This window comes from Manacus candei, unplaced genomic scaffold (genome assembly GCF_025592945.1).
Source record: "Manacus candei isolate 608988 ecotype Guabito, Panama unplaced genomic scaffold, ASM2559294v1 h1tg000018l, whole genome shotgun sequence".
In the NCBI taxonomy this organism is placed as follows: Eukaryota; Metazoa; Chordata; class Aves; order Passeriformes; family Pipridae; genus Manacus; species Manacus candei.
The window spans coordinates 16,626,646-16,653,065 of record NW_026138066.1 but is presented as its reverse complement, the minus strand read 5'-3'; the positions used below and the strand labels follow the sequence as shown (position 1 = coordinate 16,653,065).

General features: G+C 46.6%; 1 protein-coding gene across 5 annotated transcripts in view; it reads left to right on the top strand.

The window, feature by feature from the left end:
* Nucleotides 1-17,501, top strand: part of SLC6A12 (solute carrier family 6 member 12) — a 49,920-nt gene extending 32,419 nt beyond the window's left edge. For all 5 annotated transcript variants that reach the window (XM_051784948.1, XM_051784949.1, XM_051784950.1 and 2 more), the window contains 7 exons: nucleotides 629-753; nucleotides 1,042-1,154; nucleotides 1,910-2,047; nucleotides 4,467-4,569; nucleotides 10,809-10,909; nucleotides 11,996-12,166; nucleotides 15,245-17,501. In XM_051784948.1, the coding sequence (XP_051640908.1) occupies nucleotides 629-753; nucleotides 1,042-1,154; nucleotides 1,910-2,047; nucleotides 4,467-4,569; nucleotides 10,809-10,909; nucleotides 11,996-12,166; nucleotides 15,245-15,388 (895 nt within the window). In that variant the 3' untranslated portion in view covers nucleotides 15,389-17,501. The remainder of the gene's footprint in view (nucleotides 1-628; nucleotides 754-1,041; nucleotides 1,155-1,909; nucleotides 2,048-4,466; nucleotides 4,570-10,808; nucleotides 10,910-11,995; nucleotides 12,167-15,244) is intronic.
* The last annotated feature ends 8,919 nt before the right edge of the window (nucleotides 17,502-26,420 follow it).

Here is a 26,420-nt window from a genome sequence, read left to right as displayed (position 1 = left end):
GCTGCCCAGGCAGGATCCTGGGGTGTGGGGCTTCCAGCCCAACCAGCTCAGACTGGTGGCCCATTTTCGCAGGGAGCAAGTGCACAAAAGTTTCAGGAAAAGAAGCATAGGACATTCCAGCCTCCACATGAATATAGTTAATAAAGACAGTGTAGACACAATCCTTGTCAGGTGAGGATTAGGGTTAGCCCATGAACCCTTGTTTACCACAACTGCTGAACCTGTATGTGTTCATGCTCTCAGACGCTCCTCTTTCTTGCCTGTATTTGCTTTTGCAACCTCTTCCCTCTTCTAATTTGTTCTTTTCCCCACTTTCTCTATTGTTTTTCTTATTCTCTTGACTCTTGTCAGCTTTTTTGTTGCCATGTCCCTGTGTATATAATTGTGTCATCCTATTCACAAGCCACTGGTGGTGCCTCATTCTCTGTGCCACGTGCAGTGAGGCACAAGGTAGGTAGGCTGATATTTGGCTTTGTCTTGAGCTTTTTACTTCTGAGGGAGTTCAAAACCAACACTGTTGTTTCTTGGTTTATGCTACCTGACTAGGGAAGCTGAGTACAGACACGATCCCAAGTGGAACCATTCTGCAGCGGGAAACACTGATTTCTCCCTGGTCTCCTCCCTGCAGGGACTGCATCATGCTCTGCTTCCTGAACAGTGCCACCAGCTTTGTTGCTGGCTTTGCCATTTTCTCAGTGCTGGGCTTCATGGCTCGAGAGCAGGGCATACCCATTGCAGAAGTTGCTGAATCAGGTAGGTTTTTCTGAGACTTCAGAGCCAAGGGAAAACAAAGAGCCTGAAGGGAAGGGCCATTTTCTGAAGTGAAGCCCAAGATGTTATCTACATCCTCTATTGCTATGGGAGTCTGCAGAAAGGTCTGCAGGACCAGTGCTCCATGACACAGCTTTCAGCCCTGTGTGGGCAAGAAGATATGGTGATACAAACTTTGAAGAAATATGTGAGCTTACTCCAGGCTGCAGGGCAGTGGTAGCAGGTGATGGTGTGAGTGGCACACGTGGTCATCCTGTGGTCTGTTGGCAGGTCCTGGCCTGGCTTTCATAGCCTATCCAACAGCAGTAACAATGATGCCCGTGTCTCAGCTCTGGTCCTGCCTCTTCTTCCTCATGCTGATCTTCTTGGGACTGGACAGCCAGGTACAGCAAACACTTCATCTCATCTAACACCCAAATGCCTGTCCCCACCCTGAGCAATCCCCATGGTCATTGTAAAGTATAAGGCGGGTTTGTGCCTTGCTAGTACCTTCCATATGTTCTCTACCTTGTACGCAGTGCTTTCACATTGAGGGAGCTCAGAGCCAGGGCCAGTGGCAGGCCAGTGGTAATATGTGCTGGCATCTCTGTTTAGTGTCCTCCTCCCTGTGTGTACGTGAGGATGTCCCAGCTACATCCCTTCCCATCTTTTTGCCGGCACCGACTCTGTGCACACAACAGAGGGAGGCCTGGCACAGAGCAGGGCAGTTTGGGAGCGGGAATGGGACTGTTTTCTCCCAGCTGCATCCCAGCAGAGCAACCCCTGTATTCTCACCAGTGTGCCCATCCTTTACCATCTCACACCCCTGTTATGCCAGGAGCAAACCTCAGCAGAGCACCCTGCAGAGCGCAGCGTGCAACCCTGGCATGCTGGGATGAGGGATGCAGGGGGTGTCCTGACACGTTTACCAGGCAGGGTGCTCTGCTCAGGCTCTGCTCTGCAGCACCTCAGCCCCTCCACCTGGAGAATCAGGCCTTCTTCCTCTGTTTTTGACAGCCCTTGGTGGAAGCAAGACAGATGAAAAGGCAAAACGAAAAAACAAGGATTTGGGTGGTGGGAGGCAAAAAAGGATGGTGAGAGGAAGTGTGTGCTTGGGGAAGGAGAGACACTGATTTTTCTGACCTGTTTTCTTCTGCAGTTTGTCTGTGTGGAAAGCATGGTGACAGCTATTATTGACATGTTCCCAGGAGTGTTTCGGAAGAAGGGGCGTCGGGAGCTGCTGATCCTGGCCATTGCAGTCATATGCTACCTGCTGGGCTTACTGCTGGTCACTGAGGTAAGAAAGGAGTAGCTGGGTTACACAGCTGAGCCCCAAACCCGTGCTACACAGCTCTGGAGGTCTGGGCAGAGACAGCAAGCTTGTCTTTGGTGCTGTTAATTATCCTTCATTTCTAATGCATTAGCTGGTGTCTCTCACAGCCAGTGCTGCTTTGACCTTGTGTGATGCTGGCACTCTCTGCACAACTGAGCCTTCCAGAGAGATAGTCCAACAGCCCAGCTGTGCTTGACACACAGCTTTGTGCAAACAGAATCACAGAATCATCCAGGTTGGAAGGGACCTCTGAGATCATCAAGTCCAACCCTTGATCCACTACCGCTGTGGTTACTAGACCATGGCACTAAGTGCCACATCCAATCTCATCTTAAAAAGCTTCAGGGACGGAGAATCCACTACTGGGCAGCCCATTCCAATGCCTGATTACCCTTTCTGTAAAGAATTTCTTCCTAATATCTAACCTAAACCTTCCCTGGCAGAGCTTAAGACCATGCCCTTTTGTGTTACTGATAGCTGCCTGGGAGAAGAGACCAACCCTCACCTGGCTACAACCTCCTTTCAGGGAGTTGTAGAGAGTGATGAGGTCTCCCCTGAGCCTCCTCTTCTCCAGGCTAAACAACCCCAGCTCCTTCAGCCTCTCCTCACAGGACTTGTGCTCGAGTCCCTTCACCAGCCTTGTTGCTCTTCTCTGGACCTGCTCCAGCACCTCAATATCCTTCCTGAACTGAGATGCCCACAACTGGACACAGCACTCGAGGTGTGGCCTCACCAGTGCTGAGTACAGGGGAAGAATCACTTCCCTGGACCTGTTGGCCACACTGTTCCTGACACAGGCCAGGATGCCATTGGCCCTCTTGGCCACCTGGGCACACTGCTGGCTCATGTTCAGCTTCCTGTCAATCCAAACTCCCAGGTCCCTTTCTGCCTGGCTGCTCTCCATCCACTCTGTCCCCAGCCTGTAGTGCTGCAGGGGGTTGTTGTACCAAAGTGGAGGACCCGTCACTTGGCCTTGTTGAACTTTATCCTGTTGGAATCAGCCCAACTCTCCAGCCAGTCCAGGTCCCTCTGCAGAGCCCTCCTGCTTTCCAGCTGATCGACATTCCCCCCCAGCTTAGTGTCATCTGCAAATTTGCTGATGGTGGACTCAATCCTTTCATCTAAATCATCGATAAAGATATGAAACAGAACTGGGCCCAACACTGATCCCTGCGGGGGGAAGAATCTCACCCGAGAGAGCTGGGAGGTGGCTGTGCCCCTCCTGCTTGCCCTGCCTGCACGAACTACCTCGCTACAAAAGTGCCACCTCAAAAAGTGCCACATCCCCGTCTGCCGCACTCCGGGTCGCTGGCGCTCCCAGCAATCGTTTAAATCCCTCGTCCATGTGCTGGGTTCCACCCCCCAGTCAGCTGATTGGCCTCCCAGGACACCTACCACACCTGATCGCTAAAGCAAGATCGTTTGCTGGCTGCTTTCCACGCAAAGCGGAGCAGCAGGAGGGGAGCCTGGGAGTAATGGCTGCACCGTCACCCTGCCTGAGCCCGTGGGAAGTCTGTGATCCCTGGGACCAGAAGGAGCAGAGCTGTGTCAGTATGTGCACGTTGTTCACACCGCTCTGCAGCTCAGAGTCAAGCATCTCATCCTGCACAGTGCTGTGCTGTGCTGTGTGTGCATACCACATGCTTGGGTGGGGGTCTTAGCACTCCTCCATGCTGCCTCCATGCAGTGTCAGCTAATTCCTGCTGAACTCCTTAGGCACTGATGAATGATCCTCCAACAGGATCCTGGCTCGGGAGCTGCTGAAAGCAGCTCCCACTGCAATTGATTTGAATGCAACTGCGTGTCTAGAGCTGTTCAGCATTATTTGAAAGCATCTGCTTGACTTGGAGGGGCTTTCTCTCTGAGAAATCACATGAAAATCATTCAGTGGCCTGTAGAGGTAGCTGATGGCAACTCCTCAGGGCTCAGCTCAAAGGCAGAGGCAGGAGGGCAGCCTCATGTCTCTGCCACTGCAGAGCTTGGACCTTGAGCAGTATGTAAAGTTGGACGAAGATAAAATGAGGTACCTGGTGCTCAAGATCTCAGGTTTTTGGGTGCAAAGTTCTGCACTGCTGCATGGTATTTTGAAATGATGGTGGAAACTTGCTAACAGATTTTAAATGAACAAACAAATTGGCTTCTGCTCCTATGAACTGAGAAGCCAGTCTAGCCAAGCAGGATCATAAAATGGGCATGAAATACTCTCCTACCACCAGACCTGACTGTCTTTTTGGGACGAAGTGGGGGCAGCCCCAAGAGAAGGCTCTCCTCCCACCTTCTCTAGGCTCAGTGTTTCTGCTGCTATTCTTCTGTTTGCCTCAGTCATTTTTCCCTGACATGGAATAGTCTTGTCATGGCTCTGTCTTTTCTACCTCTTCAACAGGGTGGCATGTACATCTTCCAGCTCTTTGACTACTATGCTGCCAGTGGCACGTGCCTGCTCTTCCTGTCTGTTTTTGAAGTCATCTGTATAGGATGGGTGTATGGTAAGTGGAGGACAAAAATCTATATTGCTCTTTCTCAAGGCAAGAATGGGAAGTTGAGAAGTGGGAACGGATAGAAAGGATCCTCAGGGGGCAAAAAAATGCTGTAATTACCCTCTTTCTTGTCTGGTTTTCACTGTGTTTCCTTGCAACATTTCTTAATTGCTCCACATTTAGAATAGGAATGTTTTTTCCTTCTCTGTAGGTGACTCCTGTTGAACTACCTTGCTGTTTTTCCCATCTGCCCTTTCAATTAGAAAATCAACTGTAGTGGATTGTCTGCTGTTGTTTGGTGTTTGTCCCTGTCTGCTTACACTGTGCATTTAGTTTAGTCCTGACAGTTAATTGAACGCAAAATGCAGGGTGCAGACCTGCTGTGTGTCACTTCTGTGATGATACAGGCATCCTGTTTTGCACAGGCTGTGATGGCAATCCCAAAAGAAATAGGAGAGCCTGCATTGGCTCTCAGTGAAGTCTGTAACTAAACTACTCAGGAGCAGGATTAAACTAAGCCCAGCAAACTATGAGGAAGAAATCAACTGCTTGTTTGTATGTGCAGTAAGAAGAGTATACTCTGATATCCTACAGGAGATCTCTTCCTAGGCACTCAGTTTATCTCTTTGAAGCTTGTGTCGAGGCTGATGGTTTTTGGGCAAAGAACCTAGTTGTGTGGGATACAGGGAAGCTGCTCTCTCTCCTTAGCTTTGTGGAGCTACATGATCTTGGTACTTGTAAGGACTGTGCAAAGCCACAGTAGATGCCAGCTTAGACCAGACCCTCAACATCCCACTGTCACACATCTGCTGGTTCCAACTACTTCAAGCAGCACTGCCACCCTAACCTAAGGAAAAGACTGCAAGCACAGCATCATGTTGTGTCTCAATGGCCAGGAGTGGATGATTATGGAGGAATACAATAAAAGAAAAATTAGGAATTATACTTTCTGTGAATGTTCTTCCAGCTTTTAACAACTTATTATAGAACCATAGAATGGTTTGGGTTGGAAGGTCATCTAGTCCACCCTCCCTGCCACTTTCCACTAGACCAGGTTGCTCAAAGCTCTGTCCAACGTGGCCTTGAACATTTGCAATGATAGGGCATCCACAACCTCTCTGGGCAACTGTTTCCAGTGTGTCAGCACCTCCAGAGTGAGACATTTCTTCCTTACATCCTCTCTAAAATCTATCCTCTCTCAATTTAAAACTGTTAACCCTTGTCATGTCACTATACGCCACCTTTATATATTGAAAGGCTGCAACAAGGTCTCCCTGGAGCTTTCTCTTGTCCAGGCTGAACAGCCCAAACTCTCTCAGCCTGCCTTCGTAGGAGAGATGCTTCAGCCTTCTGATGATTTGCATGGTCTTTCTCTGGACCTACTGTGACAGGTCCATGTCTTTCTTGTGCTGAGGGTCCTAGAGTCAGGTGCAATACTCAGCTTGTTGCCCAGGGATTTCCACAGCCAGGAGTGAAATCTATTTATTTCTCTTCTGTTCATTTTCCTGTTTGACTTGGTTAAGCATTTATCATCCACAAAATGCTGCAGCGAGGAGTTCCATGGCTTGCTTAGGTGTTGTGTGAGGAGTCACTCTCTTTGCTTGTTTTAAATCTGCCACCTGCCAATTTCATTTGATGCCACCTTTGCCTTATTACAGTCAGTCCCTTTGTGCTCTCTTTGCTTACAGTTTCGTAGAGGTTGTGTTGGCTGCAGTGCAGGTGCTGATGAAGGATATCGGTTTCTCCAAATACTTTATGTACAGCAGGAGCCAAGTGCTAGTCTGGATGAACTCCTGCCTTACTGAAATGGTAGCCAATCCAGCTGCTTGGATTTGACCTCCAGGGAATGCGAGAGAAGCAGATATATAAGAAAGATATATTTTAGAGGGATGTCCTGCAAGGAAAGCTCACCTGACAGCTTGCAATACCAGACCCTGGCCAGATTTTAATTTAGAGGCATCTTCTGCCCAGTCCTTCTGGAATTTATAGGGACGTGGAGATCCCCATCCATCTGTGACAAGGCTTCATCATCACACTGTGCTAGCCTCATTCATTAAACGGAATTATGGTTTAAAGAATGCAGCCCCCCTGACATTTTTACCACCACAGAGGCCACATGCCTTTTCTGGTGACCCCTGGACAGCAGCAATGGCAGATAATGAGTAGCAGGAGAGATGGTGCTGCCCCAGCAGCCTTGAAGGGAAACTGAGTAACTGGGGACAGAGAAATGGCCCTTTTCCTCACCCCAACAAGTTCATTTGTATCACTCTGCACAGTGGGATTTTACCCTCTTCATGTTCTGCTTTGCATCTATTGGGAAGATTCTCATCCAAAATGTAGTCAGAGGGCCAGGGTGAGGCATTTTAATGGAAAAAGAAGTGTCTAGTGCTGATTAAAGTTGTTTTTTTTTAACCTAGCATTAGAATTGGCAGGGCTGAGCCTCTTGCTTACCCTGTGAAGAATTACAACATTTCTGCTAACACAAATATGCGTTCCGAGTTTCCCCTCTCCCAGCACATACGCCAACCACCCACCACTTGGCAACTTCCCTCTGCTGCCAGGCAGCTGCTCTCCCGAAGATCTGAGGATTTCCTCGCATGCTGCTCTCTGCCTGTGAAAGGATCGTGCAGCATTGGACCTGCTGGTCATGTTCCCCAGAGAGGAGTCCTGGAGGGATTTTGGTCCCCTCCACACCCCTCCTCCTCTCTCCCTTCCACTTTGGGACAAGCAGCCCTTCTATAAGCAGGCACGGGTTTTGAGCACTGGGATTCACAACATGATGCTACTGAAATGTGCTGCAGACAGGATGTTTTGCAGGCAGTCACAGCATGCACATTAGGATTAGCTGTTCCAGGGGAAAGCAAGGGCCTCAATCACTACAGGACAGCCAGCACTAAAATCATTAGGACCATTTACAAAGCTAAAGCAAACTGATGCCAGTGGGTACCTGTGGGTGGCCCCAGGGCAAACCTGTGTTTTGCTGTGATAAATCTCTCTCTATCTCTATTACTCACGGGCAGTGTGGCTTCCAGAAGCAGCAGCCTCCTTTTGCCAGGATGCTGCCTGTCAGGTTTGCACTGGCTCCATGTGCCTTATCCTCTCAGATGCACTGGGTACAGGCAACCTTACATATTTATGGACAATAAGGGGTCTGCCCCGTGCACCTGGTACCCAGTGGATCTGCAGTGGTTGCAGTGCCACAAGGCCTCCATTGCTGGCTCTTTGCACAGGTTTGGTGCAGGTGTTGATGCTGCAGGTTTGAGACAGGGAGGGAGCAGATACAAGCTCAGCTTCGTGGCATGGAGCCGGGGTCATCACCTATTGAAATATTGTGGATGAAGTTTGGTATAGATGAATGCAAATAAACGCGGATTGGAAGAAAAGACAGGGAGGGATTTCTCATAGATTCCAAACTAGCAGACTTGTGAAACTCACTGTTTTTTGAATCTTGTAAAAATAAAATCAAATCTTTGTCCCTTTCAGTTTGGGTCTCACTGTTATAAGCTACATAAAACGAGATGGGCTCCATAAGGACAAGACACAAAGATATAAGCAAATCTCTAGTTGGATTAATGTGAAATTTATTCTCGTGAATTTATGTGGCAAAATTAAAGGATTTGTCAGAAAAGCATGCAACCACTTTAAAGGTATGTGGGATTGATCAGTACAAGAGAAGTGGTACCAGCATGCATGGGTAATTGTCCAGTGCCTGCATACCATTCTTCCTTGTCTTGGGCTATTGCAGATAACAGCAAACCTCTTTGTTCATTCCAACAAAAATCTCTTTGGGGAAGTCTTTATGGTTTTCTCTGCAGGAGCTTTATCTAATCCTTCTAATGTGCTGGGAAGAAAGGGCACATTCCTCTAGCACACGTCCTTCAGCTTCTAATTTGCTTGCAAAGGCAATGTTGAATGATTGAACTGATGACTTCTTGAGTTTAATTACTTTTTTCCTCTGCCTGTGAAACTTAGAATATATAAAACCTCTTGCTCATATACTTCCCGAGAATGTTCCTGTCAGTCTTCATTGGTTCCCGTCAGTCTTCATTGCATTTCATCACATCACCCACTGACTGCCATAGTGGCCACAGAAATGCAGGACCTGATGGTTGCACTACAGAGAAAAGGGATAAGGACTGGTGGAGGCTCGTTGTGACTAACAGCTTTAGTTTTAGATTGTTTTTTTGGTGGAGGATGGACATGTTTGTGTTCTCCTTTTTGTTTGGTATTTTTGTATTTCTTTAGTTGTTATGTCTCTTTGACTAGATTCTACATCCAAATTTGCAGGGAAGTTTTATCTGCCACAAAGTTGTATTAGTAATTAATTTATCTGTCCCTTCTGACATCACACTGTGTTTCTGTGGAAACACTATATGGTGTAAGACACTGTGCTATACTCGTATTCTGAACTGCAATTCATGTCATTTGTATCTCTTTTTTTTTTTTTTTTTTTTCACCCTGTAGATAATTTCAGCTTTTTGGCAAAATAAATTTCATATACCATCTCCTTTCATTCCCAGTATATTTTTAGAAATGTTATCTGAAGCCTCATGATATTTACAGCTTGGAGGTTCTCTGGTGTAGGCTGGGCTCCCACACAAGGTTGCATGTCCCTTGATGTGCCACAGCTTGTTGTCTTTGCTTGAGGCTACTTGTTAACTCGCCAACTCAACACCATGAGGTGTTCAAAGAACTACCCCCCTCCAGTCTATATACTTCAAAAATCTGGGTTTAAAGGAGATTTTCTGCAAGCATTAGTCATGGGATATAGAAAATACTGCAAAAAATTACAAAAAAATAGAAAAGCATACATAATGTGCTTTTGTAGAAAAAAATACATTTAAAGGAAACATAATATGGGAATTTAATTCTGAAACATAAAAGCCACAAACCAAAATAAAACTCACCAAACCCCAAACACTCACAAGTGTGGCCAGTTCTCTAGGTACATATTTTGCCCAGTTCAGCCTTCTGGTGTTAAGATGCAAAGAAGCAAGGTCTCATTGCCCTTGCAGGTGAAAACCATGGCGTGGCCATGAGTTCACAGGTGGATGAAAACCCAGAAGCAGAATCCTTCTTTGTCAGCTAAGCACCGTGATAAAACTTTAACAAGACAAATATGCTATTATTTCATCCTAGAGCTGTTTAACTGGTAACCTTTTTTCTGGATAGACTATCTCCATTTTTTTAATCTAATATTGTTGTATTATTTTACCTGAGGCAGTCTGCTACAGTATCTCTGATTAGTTCTGTTTAGGAAGGTGTTAGGGAATCTTATCCATCTTACGAACGACTTTTTGATTTTTCTTCATTTTAAATATCTTTCTGGCCAACATTAGGCTCTTGATCCTTGAAGATGCCCTAGAGCTTATTACAAGGTCTGCTGAAGTTCATCTGCATTATGTTGTTTCTGTATGATATTTCATCCATTTCCTCTTTGTGCCTTGGGCTGGAAAGAGTCAATGGTTAGAATCCAGCCAGTGGCAGGACTTTCAGATGCTTTTCAGAGGTATATCCCCCTCCAGTGCACCATGAGATTCAAGTGGGTCCCACATACTCTGAACAACATAACTCAGTAAGTGAAATTAATGAGGAGAAAAGAAGGAGATAGGCGTCCACTGGACAGCTCTCATTGGAGAGTACAGCAGCATTTACAGATGGAAGGTTTGGTTTCTGGAAGAATTTGGATTGCAGTTTATGCCAAAAATTAAGTGTTCTGTGGAAGGCAGGCGCTTGATGACAGGGGTCATGCCCAGCTCTGGGGGGATTCTTGACAGGCATAAGAGCATATCTGTTTACAAAGAGAGGGTTTTGTTAGGTGTTCCCTATTCTCTTTGTTCCTCTTAGCACTCTGGACTCATGTAATCCCGTGTGCTCAACCTGCAAGAGCTTTTCCTTGCTGATCTATAAACCAGACAACTCCTCCTTTCCTTGTGCCAGCCCTTATCAGTACATGGGCTGCATCCCCTCACAGCTGCTGCTCTCTGAGGGACTGTGTGTTTCTTCTATGTCAAGCTTTCTGACAACTTATGGATGAAGTTAAAAACCTCCATCTCTATTTAGCCACAGATGGGCCTTTTCAACGCCAGAAAAGCCCACCACCTGCCGCTCTATTATTAGGGTAGCCATGTTTTTACCAGGAGTAAACACCAAGGATAAAGGAAGCTGGGATCTGATGTGAATAGTGGTTGGAGGCAACAACAGTGATCTGACCTCTGACTTTGTCTCTGTGATGGTTGGTGGCCAAGGTGCCGACCGCTTCTACGACAACGTTGAGGACATGATTGGTTTCCGGCCGTGGCCCCTGATCAAGATCTGCTGGCTGGTGTTCACCCCGGGTCTGTGCTTGGTAAGTGCAACTATGGCAACATCTTATGTTACTCTGGGCCCCTGAGCTCCCAGTAAAAAAGGTTGATTTTTCTCCAAGGTGCTGCTGTAATTTTTTCAAACTGCTATGGAGAAGGAAAAGCTTGTCCACAGCTGAGGTGGCTATTTATTTCTTTCGTAAAGTAAAGCCTTATGTTTTGCCTGGACAACTAACTGAGCCTGAAAAGCCACTTGTTTACTGTGAAGGCAAAGGGAAATATATCCTAAAAGCCTGGAGAGGTTTGGTCAAATTACTTTTGAGTAGAAGACTAGTGAGAATTACCCTGTTCTGAAATACTTGCTTCAGCCTGTGTTCCTGGGATTGCCTGTGGTTCGGAAATGTTTTCCACAGCTTTCTATGTTATTAAACTACTTGTAAAGCTTCTGTGACTGTGTTTAAAGAAAATGCACCCAATGTCAGGCAAGTTCTTGCCTGTTTTGAATTTATGTCCAGTCTTGCTCCACTGGCTTTTTACATGAATTCTGAGCCAAATTCTGCTCCTGCATCTGATGTTGAGAGTTGTTTTCTTTGACCTCAGTGGGAACACAGATGGGATCTATATAGCTACAACTTACAAAAGATTCCTAGTCCTTCATCCTTAGGCTCCAGCAGGACTTGAAAATCAGGGAAATTTTCAAACCAAGCCTGAGCCAGCCCAAATCATCTGAAAGCTCTGTAGCTAGAGAGCCCTGGGATGGGTAAATCCCTGCCCACATATGTTACTTCTGGAGGGCTTCTGCCAGGGAGAACAACAATTCCTGGCTTTGATATGAATAAATTGCTGTCAATGTTGCTGGACCCTCAAAGCTGCTGTCAACTTTGCTTACACTGAACTCTTAGGAAGCCTGAAGGCTTTACACTGTGGAGATGCCTGGCCCTGGCTCAGAGGTAACTTCTTGTGCAGCCAGCATGCACCAAACTCTGCTTGCCACCAAGTAGCCAGGTCTACTCTAGCTCATACAAGACAGCACACACTCACTGCCACACAGATGGTGCTTGCAGGGTGGCCAGGCTGCTGGGCTTGGCTGCTCCCTTTCTCTGTTTAAGTCTGTGTTTTCTGCTCCTCAGGGTGTCTTCCTGTTTTCCCTGATCAAGTACACACCCTTGAAATACAACAATTCCTACGAGTACCCAACCTGGGGCTACGTGCTGGGCTGGCTGATGGCACTCTCCTCCATGGTCTGTATTCCTCTCTACGCCATCTTCATCCTCCTGAAGACCAAAGGACCGCTGAAGCAGGTACTGGGGTTGTGGTCACTGGGCATGTTGCTGTTGCTTCCCCCAGATGGCTCACGGAAGGGCCCCAGGGAAGATGCATGTGGCATATCTCTCCTGCGAGAAGGCAAGGGAGGGTGAGAGTGGCCCTTCCCCAGTGTATTCTATAGGTCTTGTTGGCAATTTGGAGGGCTTGAAGTGTCTCAGCACAGCTTCCAGGGTGATCATCAAATGTCCAAAGTCTTTCATGAGGTGTTGCACCACCATACTCAGTGCAATATATATACATATATATACATACATATATATATATAGTATATATACAGTAGGTTGCAATGCAAACCCAATGCAAAACCAGGATCTGTTTTGCCTTTACTTCTTGTCCCTTTTATTCCTGGGTCAGGACTATGTTATTTTCAAAAAAGAAATTACCCAGAGTTATTAAAGAGGACATGCTCACAGAACTGTAAAGGTTTACCCTGTGCTGTGCCCAAGCCTGTCATCTTTCACTGTAGACACCTTTCTTCTTGTCCTAGGAAAAACTGTATTTAGGAAGATGGTGTCATGGAGATGACACCTCACTTGACCCATGAAGAAAGATCTGAGTGATGTACAGTACATCTAAATTTCTACACAGTTTCTCTTCTGGTCCTTCCCCGTCCTCACTGCAGCTGGTTGGGGGTTGTGGTGGGCAGAGGGAGCAGGTGAACAGGGAATGGGAGCATCCCTGTGGCTGTGGTGTGGGTGTGATGGTCACATCGTGGGGTCATGGAGACCCTGTGCTGCCAACACATCCAGGGATGGGCTGGCTGCAGGATGTTCTGGTTGGCTCCACTGTCTCAAGGAAGGTGAATCTGTGCCTACACGGGCTCTTATTTGCTGGCTGGGAGGTGTGTCAACAGGGAGAGACAAGAGTTATGGCAGAGCTGGCTAATTCCTATCCCAGGCTCGGGAAAAGATACAGGACAAGGCCCAGACAGGAATGGCAACAGTTAAAGTCTCCTGTGAAACACTGAGAGGGGCATAAACCATGCAGGCAGGAAGGTAGAGGAGAAGTATGAAGCTCTGAAATAGTTTCTGTTTAGATGCCTTTGACCCCACAGTCTTCTGGTTGCTGTTGGGAGACATGAAGAGATTATGAGTTTGGAAGGAAGCTGGGAACTGTACGGTGTGAGGAACTGCAGGTGAATCTTGTGCCAAGGTGCTGTGATATGGTTTGCTCCAAGTTCAGACCTCTAGTCCTTCCTCTTACAGCCCTCTCCTGTGCTCTGGGCCATTTAGTAGTGATGCATCTGTCCTTTCCCTTGGCTGGTTTGAAGAGTTTGACTGGGTGGGTGACATACCTGACTCCCCATGGCTCAGAGGCTTTATATGTCTAAATGAGGACGTGGAGATGTCACTGATGTAACTGCCCACATGTCATGCCTGCTAAACAAGCAATATCTCTCACCCCTGGCAAAGTGCTTCAAGCCCTTGGACAGAAGTGCTGCTGTGAGTAGTGTTAATGTTTATTGCAGAGCACTCCTGAGGAACTGATGTGGCCTGTTTCAGATGGAGGGTTTTTCTGTTTTGCCCTGGTTTAAATGATATTATTTGTAATTTCCAGGGACCCCTCAGTTACATTAGTATGAAGGAACTTCCAAAGATGTGATTTAGGTATGCGGGAAGGAATCGGCTGCTAAACCTGGGTCGATTCAGGGCAGAATCAAAGCCAGCCACATGATACCTCCTGGAATACTTGCACCTTTTTTGAAAACAAGTTTTCCCAAAATATACCTGTTCTCTTTTACCAGACACACCCCAGAAATGTAGTGAAATAATTTCCTGGCACAGATGCTTCCAGGAACAGTGCCTTTCAACTGAATATTGCAAAACACTCACTGAAAGCAAGTTTGTAATTGGTAATTATGATCAGTCACTGCAACAAACTGATGCCTGTTGTTATACTTGATTGACCAAGAAACACAAATGTTGTTTCCTAATGTGTCTGATTAAGGCAGCTCAAGCTCCAAAGACTGAAAATTCACAATCAACTGCTCACAAAGCAGCTGCAGACCAAGGTCAATTTCAGAAATCATGGGGCAAATAGTTTTGAATAAGTGAACAAAATCCATGATTCTGGCAGGCACTTCACAAGGGATGGGAGCACTAAAATTAATCCAACGAGTCATGGATGAATTGGCTGCTCTGCTGGGATGCACTCTGCAAGGGAGGAGCGTGCACTGGCCTGAACAGCTTGTGATGGAAAAAGTTAGTAACTGTGAAAGCCAGTTTTCATCGGGGAAATGATACGCTCCCTCATGGAGCCTGGCAGGTAGCTGCAGGACACTGAGTGTTGGTTGGCTCTGGGAGGAGACCAGGAGCTCAGAAAGGCATGTGGCACAAGAGGGACTTCAAAAATCAGATGAGTAACACCAGAAATTCACAGCAGCTGTCCCTGTAAGCCAGCACTTTTTCCCCAAAGAGCTCGAAGATACTTGCATTTTTTAAGAATAAACTCCCCAAAGCTGTCACAACACCACATATGTGTGTGTGGAACAACCTGTAGCACCCTGCATTGCGCGGGGCAGAGGGAGCTAAGGGCGGGGAGCTGCCTCACAACCCCTGTCTTCACCATCGCAGTCTGGCTGGCTGGAAGAGAGGAGCTGGGATGGTTTGGGGGCAGGAACCAGTGTGCAGAGGAACTGCTTAACCTGGGAAATACCACTGAGGTAGCTATCACCTACCACCCTGTTTTGGACCACAGCACTTTCTGATGATCAGACCATCCAAAAGGCTTCACAGCTCTCACCAAAGTCAATGGCAAGCATGGCTGCTTGGTATAGGAAAAAAAAGGGCTTTATGGTGTTTTCTTCCATTGCCACAGAAAATGGCTGTGGTGCTAATTGCTGGCATCCTCCCTCACAGAACCGGGTCTGTGAGGAGTCCAGCTGAAGTTAGCCTGCTCTCCTCCCTCTCTCTTTCACAGCGGTTCAGCGGGAGAGGAGCAGGGAGCTGGGAGCAGTGGCTCTCTAGATGCCTTTGCCCCCAGCAATGGTTGTGGATCACCATTGGCTTTCAGTTTGTTTATCAGCTTAATTAACAGAGACTTCCTCTCCGCAGCGGCTGATGCAGCTGATTTCCCCGGCAGAGGATCTGCCGCAGCCGAAGAAGCACGTGGCGGGGCTGTCCGAACCGAGGCGCCAGGGATGGTCTCCTCCGATCCAGGAGGTGCTCAGCATCACAGAGAGAGAAACCCACTTCTAAGGCAGACTGATTTGCTCTCTCCTTCCCAAAGTGGTTTGTTTTCTCTCCCGGGCACTTCCCTTCTCTCCTTCACATCTGAGACAGAAGCATCTGGGACGCCCTCTCCTTCCAGCCAGCTGGTTGCGCCCACTGGGGACAGTATTTCTTTTGACACCCTGGGGACAACTCACCCTGCCAGTAGCTGGGAAGACTGCAACATGCTTTTGTTAGAAGTGTCCTTCAGTACTGACATTGGTTTGGAAGAGAAAAACAACACAGTAACCAAAAAAAAAAAAAGAAAAAAGAAAATAAAAGGTGCATTCATGTTGAGAGGAGGAAAAGAAACCACAGTGGTGAGAGAGAGAAGGGAGTAAAGGTGTGAAGGAGCCAAGTGAGGGATGCAACAGCACAAAATGATGGGGTGTTAGTGCAGGAAATAAGTAAGCTGGTTCAGAAGTACATAAGAAGCTGGAGGATAACAAAGGAAAATACACTGCTAGGTCACCTATGTATGAGGAAGAGAGGAACATATCATAGCCAATGACAAAAAGGAGGATGCAGTGTTAGTAGTTACAGCTTTAGCTTGTCACTGAAAGGGAAGGGAGTGACAGGGTGCTTGATGCAATCGTAGTTGTTCATGATGGATCTCAAGGCAGTCTCAGGCTGGAAAGTGGGTGACGAATAACTACCTAGGGGACTTGCTCTTGGTCAAAACTACACGGCCCAGTAAAAACGCATCCGAGAGTGAAACCGATGAATATTTGACAATTCTTTCAGAAAATTCATGGAGTGTAAGAAAAGTCTCAGAGCAGCTGGTAAAAAAAAACAAAAGGGGGGAAAAAAGAGCTGCATCACAGCTGGGAGAAATGAGACCCTGGGGACTGCACGCCCACAAATTTAACTGTGCTGCTGGGGCATTTTGTAGAGGAATTAATGAAGGAGCTGATGGGCCTGGGTCAGTGCTGCAGAGTAGCTTTGGGGCGAGGGTGGGAGAATGATTTCACTCCCTTGGCTTTGCTGCAGGTGACTGCTCAGGGGATAAGGAAGGCATAATTGGGCGCAATAATCATTAGCTCAGGCAAGATAAAGCATAATTAATAGGTAAGATGGGCTCATTGGAAGCAGATTGTGTCGAATTAAAGGCTTGTCGTTGCCAGGGTAGTCAAAAATGTGAGATGATGGCTGGGAGGAATTGTGCTTGGATGCAGGGTTTGGTGCGGTGCCAGATGACTCTGTCCTGTGGAGGCTGGAGCTGTAAAACTCCCTGTCAAATGCTGCTTGAATGCCTATCAGAATTTCACAGCCAAAACCACAAGGAAGGCCAGTGGCAGGTTCCCCCCAAGAGCTTTGCTGTGGTCGAAGGTACACGCTCTGGTGCATGGCTGTGTTGCAATATTGGCGCATCCAACCACGCCAAAGAATGGCCATCAGAATGAATCACAGATGCCACAGGCTCCTTTCCCTTGTTCCAAGTAATTGCTTTTCCCTGTGCTGTGTGGAGATAAGCTACCAGCACTGAAAGTAAGCAGGGAAATCGGGCCTCATCTGTGCAATTCGGTACCTATTCCAATTGCTATGGGAACCTTATCTTTTGCAGTTTCCTGTGAGTTTAACTGGAGAATTAGCATAGGGCAATCTTTTCCCCATTTAATTTCCTTTCCTTTAAAAACTACAAACTGTTGGCGAAATGAACACTGAAAGTCAAGTATCAGAATTTGTACCTCTCTGGGACATTATCACTTGATTGGAGATGTTTTACTGCGGAAGGATGAGAGAGCTGGCAAATCTCATTCATGTTCCCTACAAAGGGCTGCAGCACCACATAAGACACCATTTATTTTATTTTTATTTTTTAAAGAGCTGAATGTCACATTCATAACAGTAATTGCAGGAAGAGCTTAGCATCTAGAGGCTTGCAGTCAGGCCTCAAGGTAAGTAGTTTGGTGTTTTTTGCTCCCCCTCCCAGCAATGTTACTCATGATTCGGTGTGGAGAGAAGACATGGAGATGGGTTTACTCCTTTTCTGAGGCACTTGGGCAAAACTGTAAAAATCCTACATAGAGATAAATCGGTTTTCAGTTTTGAGCACAAATGTGGGGCTGTGTTATTGAAAATAAATACTGCATGAACTGGTTCCTCTGTTGCTGATGTATAATCTGATAGTAGCACCCACTTCTGCCAGGAAGCAGCTTATTTTAATAAAGGCAGAGGAGGTGTTGCTGTCCCCACTGAAAGCAATTCCAGAATTCCCAGGATCAGGAAATGAATCCAGTTTCTTTGGATGGGATTGACAGAATTTTGGGAATTTTAAGGGAAATCTCAGTGACCCAGAGTTGTTTAATTCCCTTTCCTTTAAAAACTAAAACCACTTAGATACACCCAGCTGAGGAAACAAGAGAAAATGCCGATGTCTTTTGGTGTAAGATCCCCAGCACAGTTAGAGACCAAGTAATGATTTTCTAATCTTATACAAAGATCTCAGGCATTGCTGCATGCATATGACAGATCTGACAGGTCTCCATTAGCCCCTGGATTTGAGCTCTTCTGGAGATCTGAGTCTGATGGGAAACTGCTCCTGTCCTGCCCACCACTAGGAATACAGTACTGAAGGGATGGTATGGAGGGGAGGGAGGTAATTTACTTTTCCCCTGTAATTGTTGGTAACATGCCAAGATACAATGCATTTGAAGTCCAAGAGAAAGTACCAGGTGGCCATACTGTGCTGCTCCTCCTAGGTGGAAGAAAAAGACTTTATATAGAAGAGAGGACAGACATCTGTCAAGCACTTAACTAACACTTTTGAGTTTTCAGTTTTTTTCCCTTTTTTTTTTTTCTATTAAAAAAGGTTGTTTTAATCCCTCTCTCCAGAAAGAAAACCCAGGGAAACAGTTTACTAAAAAAGGTACCAAGACAAAAGAAAGATCTTGCATTATCCTTCTCCTTTCTTCCTTTCTTTCCTTCCTGTTATTTGTTTCCTCTGCTTCAACCTTTCTACCCTTCTTCCTTCAACAGTGATAGAAGGAAAAAAAAAAAAGGAAGGAAACTTGTGTTGTACAAAATTTAAAGAAAGAAAGGTAAAACAAATGACAAACAAGGCAAAAAACTTGTTAAGAGTTATTTCCTTGCTGTGTTCCTCCCACTGTTTATGTACCCTCCCAGCCAGAGAGGTTGTATGTGCCCTTCTGACATGTTTCTTTTTCCCAAAGAGAAATGTGTAGTTCTTGAGCCTCTTCCCTTAGATCCTCATCTGAATAAAGGTGATTCCTGATCTGACTGAACTGCTGCCCCCTGCAACTTGGTCAGGTAGGGAGACATTGTGGTGCCCTCAAATGGCCCTGAGGCTGCAGCTGATTTGTGAGCCCTTTCTGTCCTGGACCTGGAGGATGTATCCAGGCTCTGGAGGACTCTTACAGCAATTCTTGCACTTCTACCTTTGTCCAGCATCAGGATATCTTCAATTCACATAACTCCAGCCCTAAACATAGTTTTTGGGGAGGAGAATTGCAGTGGCATTTCATCTTGGTTAGGGCTTGGCTCTTGAACCTTCTCCTGCCCCAGGTGACCATGGTAGCCCTCATGCAAAGGACAGTGACCTGCTGTAGCTCCCAATGAGCTGGAGATGCTGCTGTGCCCTCCCTTCAGCCCTCATCTTTACTTTTTGAGTGGAGAAAAGCCACGCCCACCACAGCCCTGGCGCAGGGGTTAGCTACCAAGGGTTGGAACCACAGCTCCACCCTGAGCAAAGCTCTTGATTTGCCCTTGACCCTGTGCAAGTATTGCAGCTTGCCAAGGGCGAGGAGAGGACAAAGAGCAGTAGGGACTGAGCTGGAGGAAAAAAGGGCATTTTTGCTTAGAAGAATAGACTGGCTTCTCAGGTTGTGTTTGTGCTGTGTGAGTTATGGGTGTTCTGCAGCAGCTGTGTGGTTTGTGCTGGAACCTGGGGACTTCCCTGAGTTTTGCTTCCCTATTGTGTGGCAAGAGGGATTTGCTAAGATGCTTTCCCCATGTTGAAGGGAGGTGGGTCTTGCACATGTAGAAATAAGAGATGTGCAAAGTGACTTGAGTGCACAGCAAACGAGGGCCAGGAAAGAGACAGTGGCCAGTCATGCAGGTATAGAACACATCAGGTCTTGAGGTCCTTTGCTTTATTAGGTTACACGTGCTTATGTACAGTAACATCTTACTAGTTAGCTAAGCCATGTTTGAACAGAGTAAGAGGGGAGTAACATTTATCAAAGGACGAGATAAAATTATACATGCTGTCAAAAAGTAAGAATTAAAATTTAAGACTCGAGAGGCTGAGTAGATGTGCATATGCTGCTATCCAGTTTCCTATGCAGGGCTGCAGGGAAGGGCTGGGGCATTAAAGTGAAAGTCTTTATTCCTGAACCTCTTGCTGGGGCCAAGGGAAGAGAAGAAATGTCTCTAACAGTGCTTGAGGTGGCAGTGGGGAGATTGTTTTGCTTTGTGTTGTTTTTAAACCCCGAATAAGCCCTCCCTCCTCAACTGCTTTTGGAGCACGATCCTGGGTCTGTTTTGAATCCCTGACCCACGACTGCAAAGGGGGACATGTATTTTCAGAGCTGTCTGTTCCAGTTTGTCAAGCTTGAACTTGGAAAGCTCTGTGGAAAGAAAGGGGATTCCCAGGGAGAAATGCTTTCTATGTCTGTGCAAAGCCAGTTGTGGGCAATTCCATCCTGTCTTGCTTTTGGTGACATGCCAAGACCATTCTGTGAAATGGCCTTTTGATTTTTTTTCTCCTGTTTTGGTGGTGGTGGTGGTTGTTGCTGTTGTTGTTTTACAGGCAGTAGAATTGTTTCCTGCCCAGCCTGGGTTACAGCCAGGATGGGGAGCTCTATCCCGCTAGCTGACTGGGATGGCTGCTCTGGACTGGAGGCGTGCTCTCACTGAATCATTATTTGCCAGTGGCCACTAAACTTTTCCAAAACATGCTTTATCGAGTGTGCAGCTTTTGTTGTACCATGGTGTAGATAGTGGTCTCTGGAGAAAGATGAGAGATTACAGGCCATCTGGTGCCTTTCTCGACCTCGTATTTTCAACAGGAGATGAAATAAGCTTCTTTTTCTCATGGAGGAATAAACCCACCCCCAATCATAAAAGCAACCTGTCACTTTCCCATATCCTGGAGGAGGGCCGCTGCCATGTTGTGCAACATGAACTTGCCTCCCCACGCACTAGCTTTGAGGGGAGGATGACCTGAGAACTGTAGCCCGGTGTTTCTTGACCAGGCTCTCCAGAAGCAGAGGTGCTGCAAGCAGCACACAAGGGGGCCCAGGAGCTGCTGAAGAGAAATCCCACCAGTGGCAAGGTACAGCAGTATAAATCAGTAACCCTCGGTTAGCCTCTGGGTTAGCAGGGATGGCGGGAGGCAGTCTGGCAGTGGGAACTTGCCTGATGCTGGGGCTTAATCTCATAACTTTGGGGAAAACGTACCTTGGCAGTGTTAGTTTTCTGTGCTATGCTTTTGAATGAGGTATGAATACCCCAGACAGGCTAGGTGAGCATAGCTCCACTTGCACTGGTGTGATGTATATACCAGTCATGTAGCAGGGTGGAATTCTCTCTCCTGTGCCCCATGCAATCCTGTCCCATGTGTGTTTGCCTCTCATCACCAGCATTGGGCTCTCCCTCTCCAAAAGGCTTTTGCAAGGCTTAGCTTTACACCTCATTTACACCTTACCTCAAGCATAAGCTGCCAGCCAAGTAAGACAGAAGACCAGGATCAGCTTCCAGTCATCCTGACCCATAAACCTCCTTGTCCAGGAGCCCAAGCGTGGGAGTGTGTGTCTCCACATGGGTGAGCAGTGTGGTCAGACACAGTTAGTTTTTTCAGAGCCTGTGGGCAGAGGATATATGAATATTTTCAGAACATATTGATTTTACATCAATAAGTTGGGAAAATACTCGGAATTAATTTTCTTTTGTTGTTGTTGTTGTTGTTGTTGTTGTTGTTGTTTTATGAGTTACCTGCCACAGCTCACAGTTAAAAGATCCAGCTTTTAGAAGTAACTACGGTGGTAGTGGATCAAGGGTTGGACTTGATGATCTTGGAGGTCCCTTCCAACCCAGCTGATCCTGTGATTCTATTCTATGATTCTATGATTTGGTGCCTTAAAATTTTACATTATTTTCAGTAAGACACCCGGCTCAGGCTCTTTTGCAGTTCAAGACATGGGGTGGCATTTCCCTTGCATTTGGAGGTTGTTGAGCTCAGTCCTACTTTCTTGCTTCCCTTGCCTCCTGGCAGTTGGAGCTGGGCAGCTGGGATTAGGGCAGGAGGATGCTGACCTGCATCATTACTTCTGGGGTGTCTCTCCAAGCATTTGCAGTGGCCTATGGTCAGGTGAGGCAGCAGCAAAACCTTTGCTTTTTGGTCTTTGTGCACCTGTGAGGTTTCAGGTGAAGAAGAAGAAGGCAAAAGGGACTGGTCCCTTTTGGAAAGTTGTAGATACTGACCTGAGATGTTGCAGATCTCCACATGAGGATGTGTGTGTGTGTTATGGTGTCTGGGGGAATTATGCTTTGGTAGGTTTTGTCTTAATTACATCACTTCTGTGAGGTTGTGACAGAGGCTGGTGAGTAAATGCGTGGCTGCTGGCATTTTGAGTTTGTGAGCTTCTGGACTTCAACTATAAGTGGAGTTAACTTGTAATCTTGGTAAAACTTTCCAAAACTTCTTCCCTCTCTGGAAGGAAGGGAAGGGTGATTTACTGTGGGCAGAACTGTGAGCAGCACCTTCTGGCTGTTCTGTCCAAAGTCCCTCGGGCAGGCTGACGTAAGACACATCAAACGATGGCAAAGCAATTTCCCACTGTCCGATCCTATCGATAGGAGCAATTCCCCCGGAGGGGGTGAAACTCAATTGCTACAAACAAGGGCTAGTTCTGGTTGTGTGCATCACATGGGCGAGCAGCAGCAAGGCTGCGGGCTGGAGACATTTTCCCTGTCGGTGCAAGCACTGTGGCTTCCTATGTGGTGATAAATGAGGTTGCACCTCTGTGGCACTTCACAGAGGAGCCAGGCCTTTGCTCTTCCTTCTCCTTTGGTCTCCAAGGCCCATGTACTTATCATGATGGAGCACCTGTGATGGGCAGTGGTTATACTGCCTCTGTTGGTAATGTGCCCTGGTTTGCATCTCATGTCCAAATCTGTCCTATATTTCCTCCACATCTATCACTTTTTTCCCCCCACTCCTGTGCTTTTGAGGTCAAACGCAGCTGTGCAATAAGGCTTCTCCCTGTAGGAAAGCATTGCCATACAATTGTACTGGGAAGTGGCATAAGCTGCATCAGTATAACTGTACTTATGCTGATTTAAAGTGTCTACCTCAGAGCTTTTATCAGCATAAGCCTCTTAGTAAAGAGTGAAAAAATCATATGAGCTACACCAATGATGCAACTAGACCTAAGGGCACACTGACTTTAAAGTTAGGTTGGTTTAACAGAGTATGTGATTTCAGTTAAATCTTCCAGAGTATGTGAGGATGCTTCTATTTATGTTCCATTCACACTAATTTTAATTTATATTAAGTCCATCAGGATCAAGTTTGAGCTAAGTTGAACACCATGTTACTTTTCACACTGTTTTTGATGGATTAGAAGCAACAGAGCTAAATCTTCCCAGTCCCTTGTGACAGCAGTTTCACTGACAGAAAGATGATCAGGTTTTTTAGCTACATTTATCAAAACACTCTGCAGATACAGGCCCGCTTTCATCAACGTGACTATGTCCATTTATTACCCAAATGGTCTTTAAACTGGAATAATCCTTTCAAAGTGTGCTGCTCTGGTTTAATTTAGCCTAATTTGTTTTGATTTAGATGGGCAACACTGGTTAGTTATGGGTAGGCAAGACCTAAGGGAACACCCTGCGGTGGGTAGGTACTGCTGTTACACAAGTCCTACCAGAAGTCCTTTTCCCTGCAGAAATCCCATGATTGGTGTCCCTAATGTCACCTGCTTCTGATTCCCAGGGCCTCGTGCTCCTTGTTGGTGTGCTGGGCAGGAGGTGCATATCACAGGGACACTGGACACCCAGTTTCACTCAGATACCCCTGTAGCAGGGAAGACAGCTGGGAAGATGGGGGCAAGAGGAGACTCTGCCACACTTAGAATCTGCTCCCAAATCCCACCACGGACACCAGTGGTACATGGTCTCTGGGGCCACGTGGGAACCTCAGTGTCCCTGTGCCACCTGGACCCCAGGCATTCTTGCACTCTGGGTTCTCTGGCCTTTGGAGCACCTCTGGAGAAAGCTGGAAGCCCACAGGGAGGTGTCTTATTCTCAGCAGTGCTTTGAGACCAAACAGCAATCAGCTCGAGAGCTCTCTGGCAGCTGCCAGGCAGCGGGTGCTGGTAATTAAACCTCACACCTTGGAAGGGCAGCTCAGGTCTGGTTTGCCCGGCAGGAAGCTGAGTCTGTGTCACGGTGAGATGCTGTAGGTGTCAGCCCCATCAGAGGACAGGGTGGGCTTCCCACGGGTGTGGGCCATCCTGAAGCACCACCTCCAGCTGTGCTGCGGCTGGGGAAGCAGACGTGAGGGTGCAGAGGGCTCAGCTTTCACTGTGCTTCAGTCATTGACAGAAGTCCCAGACGTGCTACACCGTGTGTAGCAGTGTGTTTCTCTTCTCTCAGAAATTTCCACATGTACAGCCCTATTTATTTCAATCAAATGGAAAAAATAGTCATACAGCTAGTAGAATTTTAGCCACATGAACTGGAGATACAGGCTCTTAATAGAAAGAAAGAGTAGGGAAAATGCCATTATGACCCCTTTGAATGCATGGATATTATTTTAGTGGCCTTTTCTTTCTCTTCTACCTAATATCCCCTCTTCTCCCAGGACTTGTCAGATTGATCTTCTTCATTTTGTGCTGGGGGACCCTTGGACTTCAGGTCTTGCTTGCTGACTGAAAGGTCAGTGCTGATAAATATTTAGCAGAGGAAGTTTTTCTCCCAGGTGTTTCTCAACTACATGAGTTAAGGTGAGGTGCACAGGACAAACGACAGAAAAAACACTGAGTTTAACAGAACTTGGCTGTTTCACTGTTGACAAAGTCTTACTGCCAGTATATCCAGTGACATTATCTCACTAGTTCTCCCTGTCTCCAGAGTATTCCAGGGGAAAAAGATGGATAGGTGAACCCTGAACAAAAGTGCTCCAACCCAATCTATTTTTCTTTTGCAGGTCACTTTTAATCTCCTCAAGGGGTGGTAATTCCTTTTCTTTTCTTGTATTTATTTTCAGCTTTGTTCTTGCCATATTTCTTTTACATTTTTTATTTCTTCACCATGTTCTGTTTTGTTTGTGCTGCTGGCAGCAGGAGTGATTTAAAAATGCCCAGTCTTTGAAATAAGTCATCTCCAGATGAAATTGCTCCCAAGGGCTCCTAGCAGCTGCAGGGGCAAGCGGCATAAATGTAGATTTAATACCAGTGGCTGAAGGTAATTGTAAATAAAAGTACTATCTGTGAAAAGTATTGGACAAGTTTCCAGGGAAAGGATATTTCATAGAAACTGTGTGCCCCAGCAACGTGGCTGGCAGCCTGTGGAGGGCTATAAACACATGGGGCAAGACCTTTCCCTGTGCCATAGGACTGGCTCATCCCAACTTGACTGGGAGTGATTACACAGGGTGGCCAGGATCAGGAGAGGCTGAATTTCTTTCCTGGGGAGAAGAGGCCAGTGAGGCTGGCAGGTGATTGTGTTACTGGGTATTAATAGTCCAGCCACTGGTGGCAAAGCAACCCTAGACCCCACCAGAGGAGTCTTCAACAGGCCCCCCGTGTTGGGAGTCATGTGGAGCACCTGTGGGTGGAAGTTGGCAGGATTGAGCACAAGGAATTGTCCTGCTTTTCCTACCCTGGTCTTACACATTTTCCCTGTTTATTCCCTACTGACCACCATTTGAGGGTGGATGGGTTGGGTGGCAGGAGTCAGACCAGACCTGAGCTTTGAGCCAGCTCAGGGAGGAAGGAGGCTGGCCAGCTTGGCTCCCACTGCAGGTTGGTGGGATTGCTGAGGTTGCAAAGGAGAAGACCATGCCTTAAACTGGGCTCAAAAAAGCAGAGAAGACCAGGCCTTGGACTGGGCTCAAAAAAGCAATGCCTGAGAGCCCTGCTGTGCTGGCCATCTTTGCTTCCCTTTGGAGGTGGTGGACTTAGTGGGCTTAGTCAGAGCCAGGCAGCCTTGTATCTCATAACAGCCCTTTTCAATGAGTGCAACCCTATTCCTCTTTGAAAATTATCCTCAAGTGATTATACTGCTGCTTATTTTACAATGATCGTGTTAATGATTTTTGCAAATGAATTTTAAACCAAGAGATGTCTAGCCTGATTATTTGGCTGCTTTCACCACTGTCATCGTGTCCAATAGCTGTTATTCAGAAAACGCTCTTTGTACTTATGTTTACTCACACAGATTATATGGTGGGGTTGGGCTCTTTTGCTGGATACTTCCCAAGCCACCAAAAGCTTTGGAGGTGGCAGCCCAAACGCTTCAAATGCAAATACTGAAGCCAGCGAGTATTTTTCTGAGTACCTGCCAAGATCCCATTTTCTGAGAACACACTGGTGAATCAAAATTTAGTTTCGTGAATGTTTATGGACAACAACCAAGAGAGCAGCTCCAAATTCCATCTTTTCAAACAAATTCTGCTTCTCTTCTAAGGCATGCTCCGAAATCCATTTGGGCTCACCAGTCCATGTCTAGTTCTTGCCAAGCATGAAATATCCATGGAGTCTCTTCTTTTCTTGGTCACACTTCCTTTTCTTCTGGAAAAGAAGGTGATGCTCAGGCTGATGCTGAGAGACATTCTTACTCTCCAGTGCCTTTGATACTCACTGCCTGCATCTGCCTCTAACTCGCACAACAAATGTGATACAGAAAACACCATTGCTTTTAAATTCAGTTTTTATCCCTTCAGTGGAAATGGCTACTTTCTGGCCTGTTTTCTCCCAAGAGCAGAAATGCATGAGGTGGGGTGATGGTTTGCTGTGCTTCCAGTAAAACATGTGCTTCCTATGGTAACTGG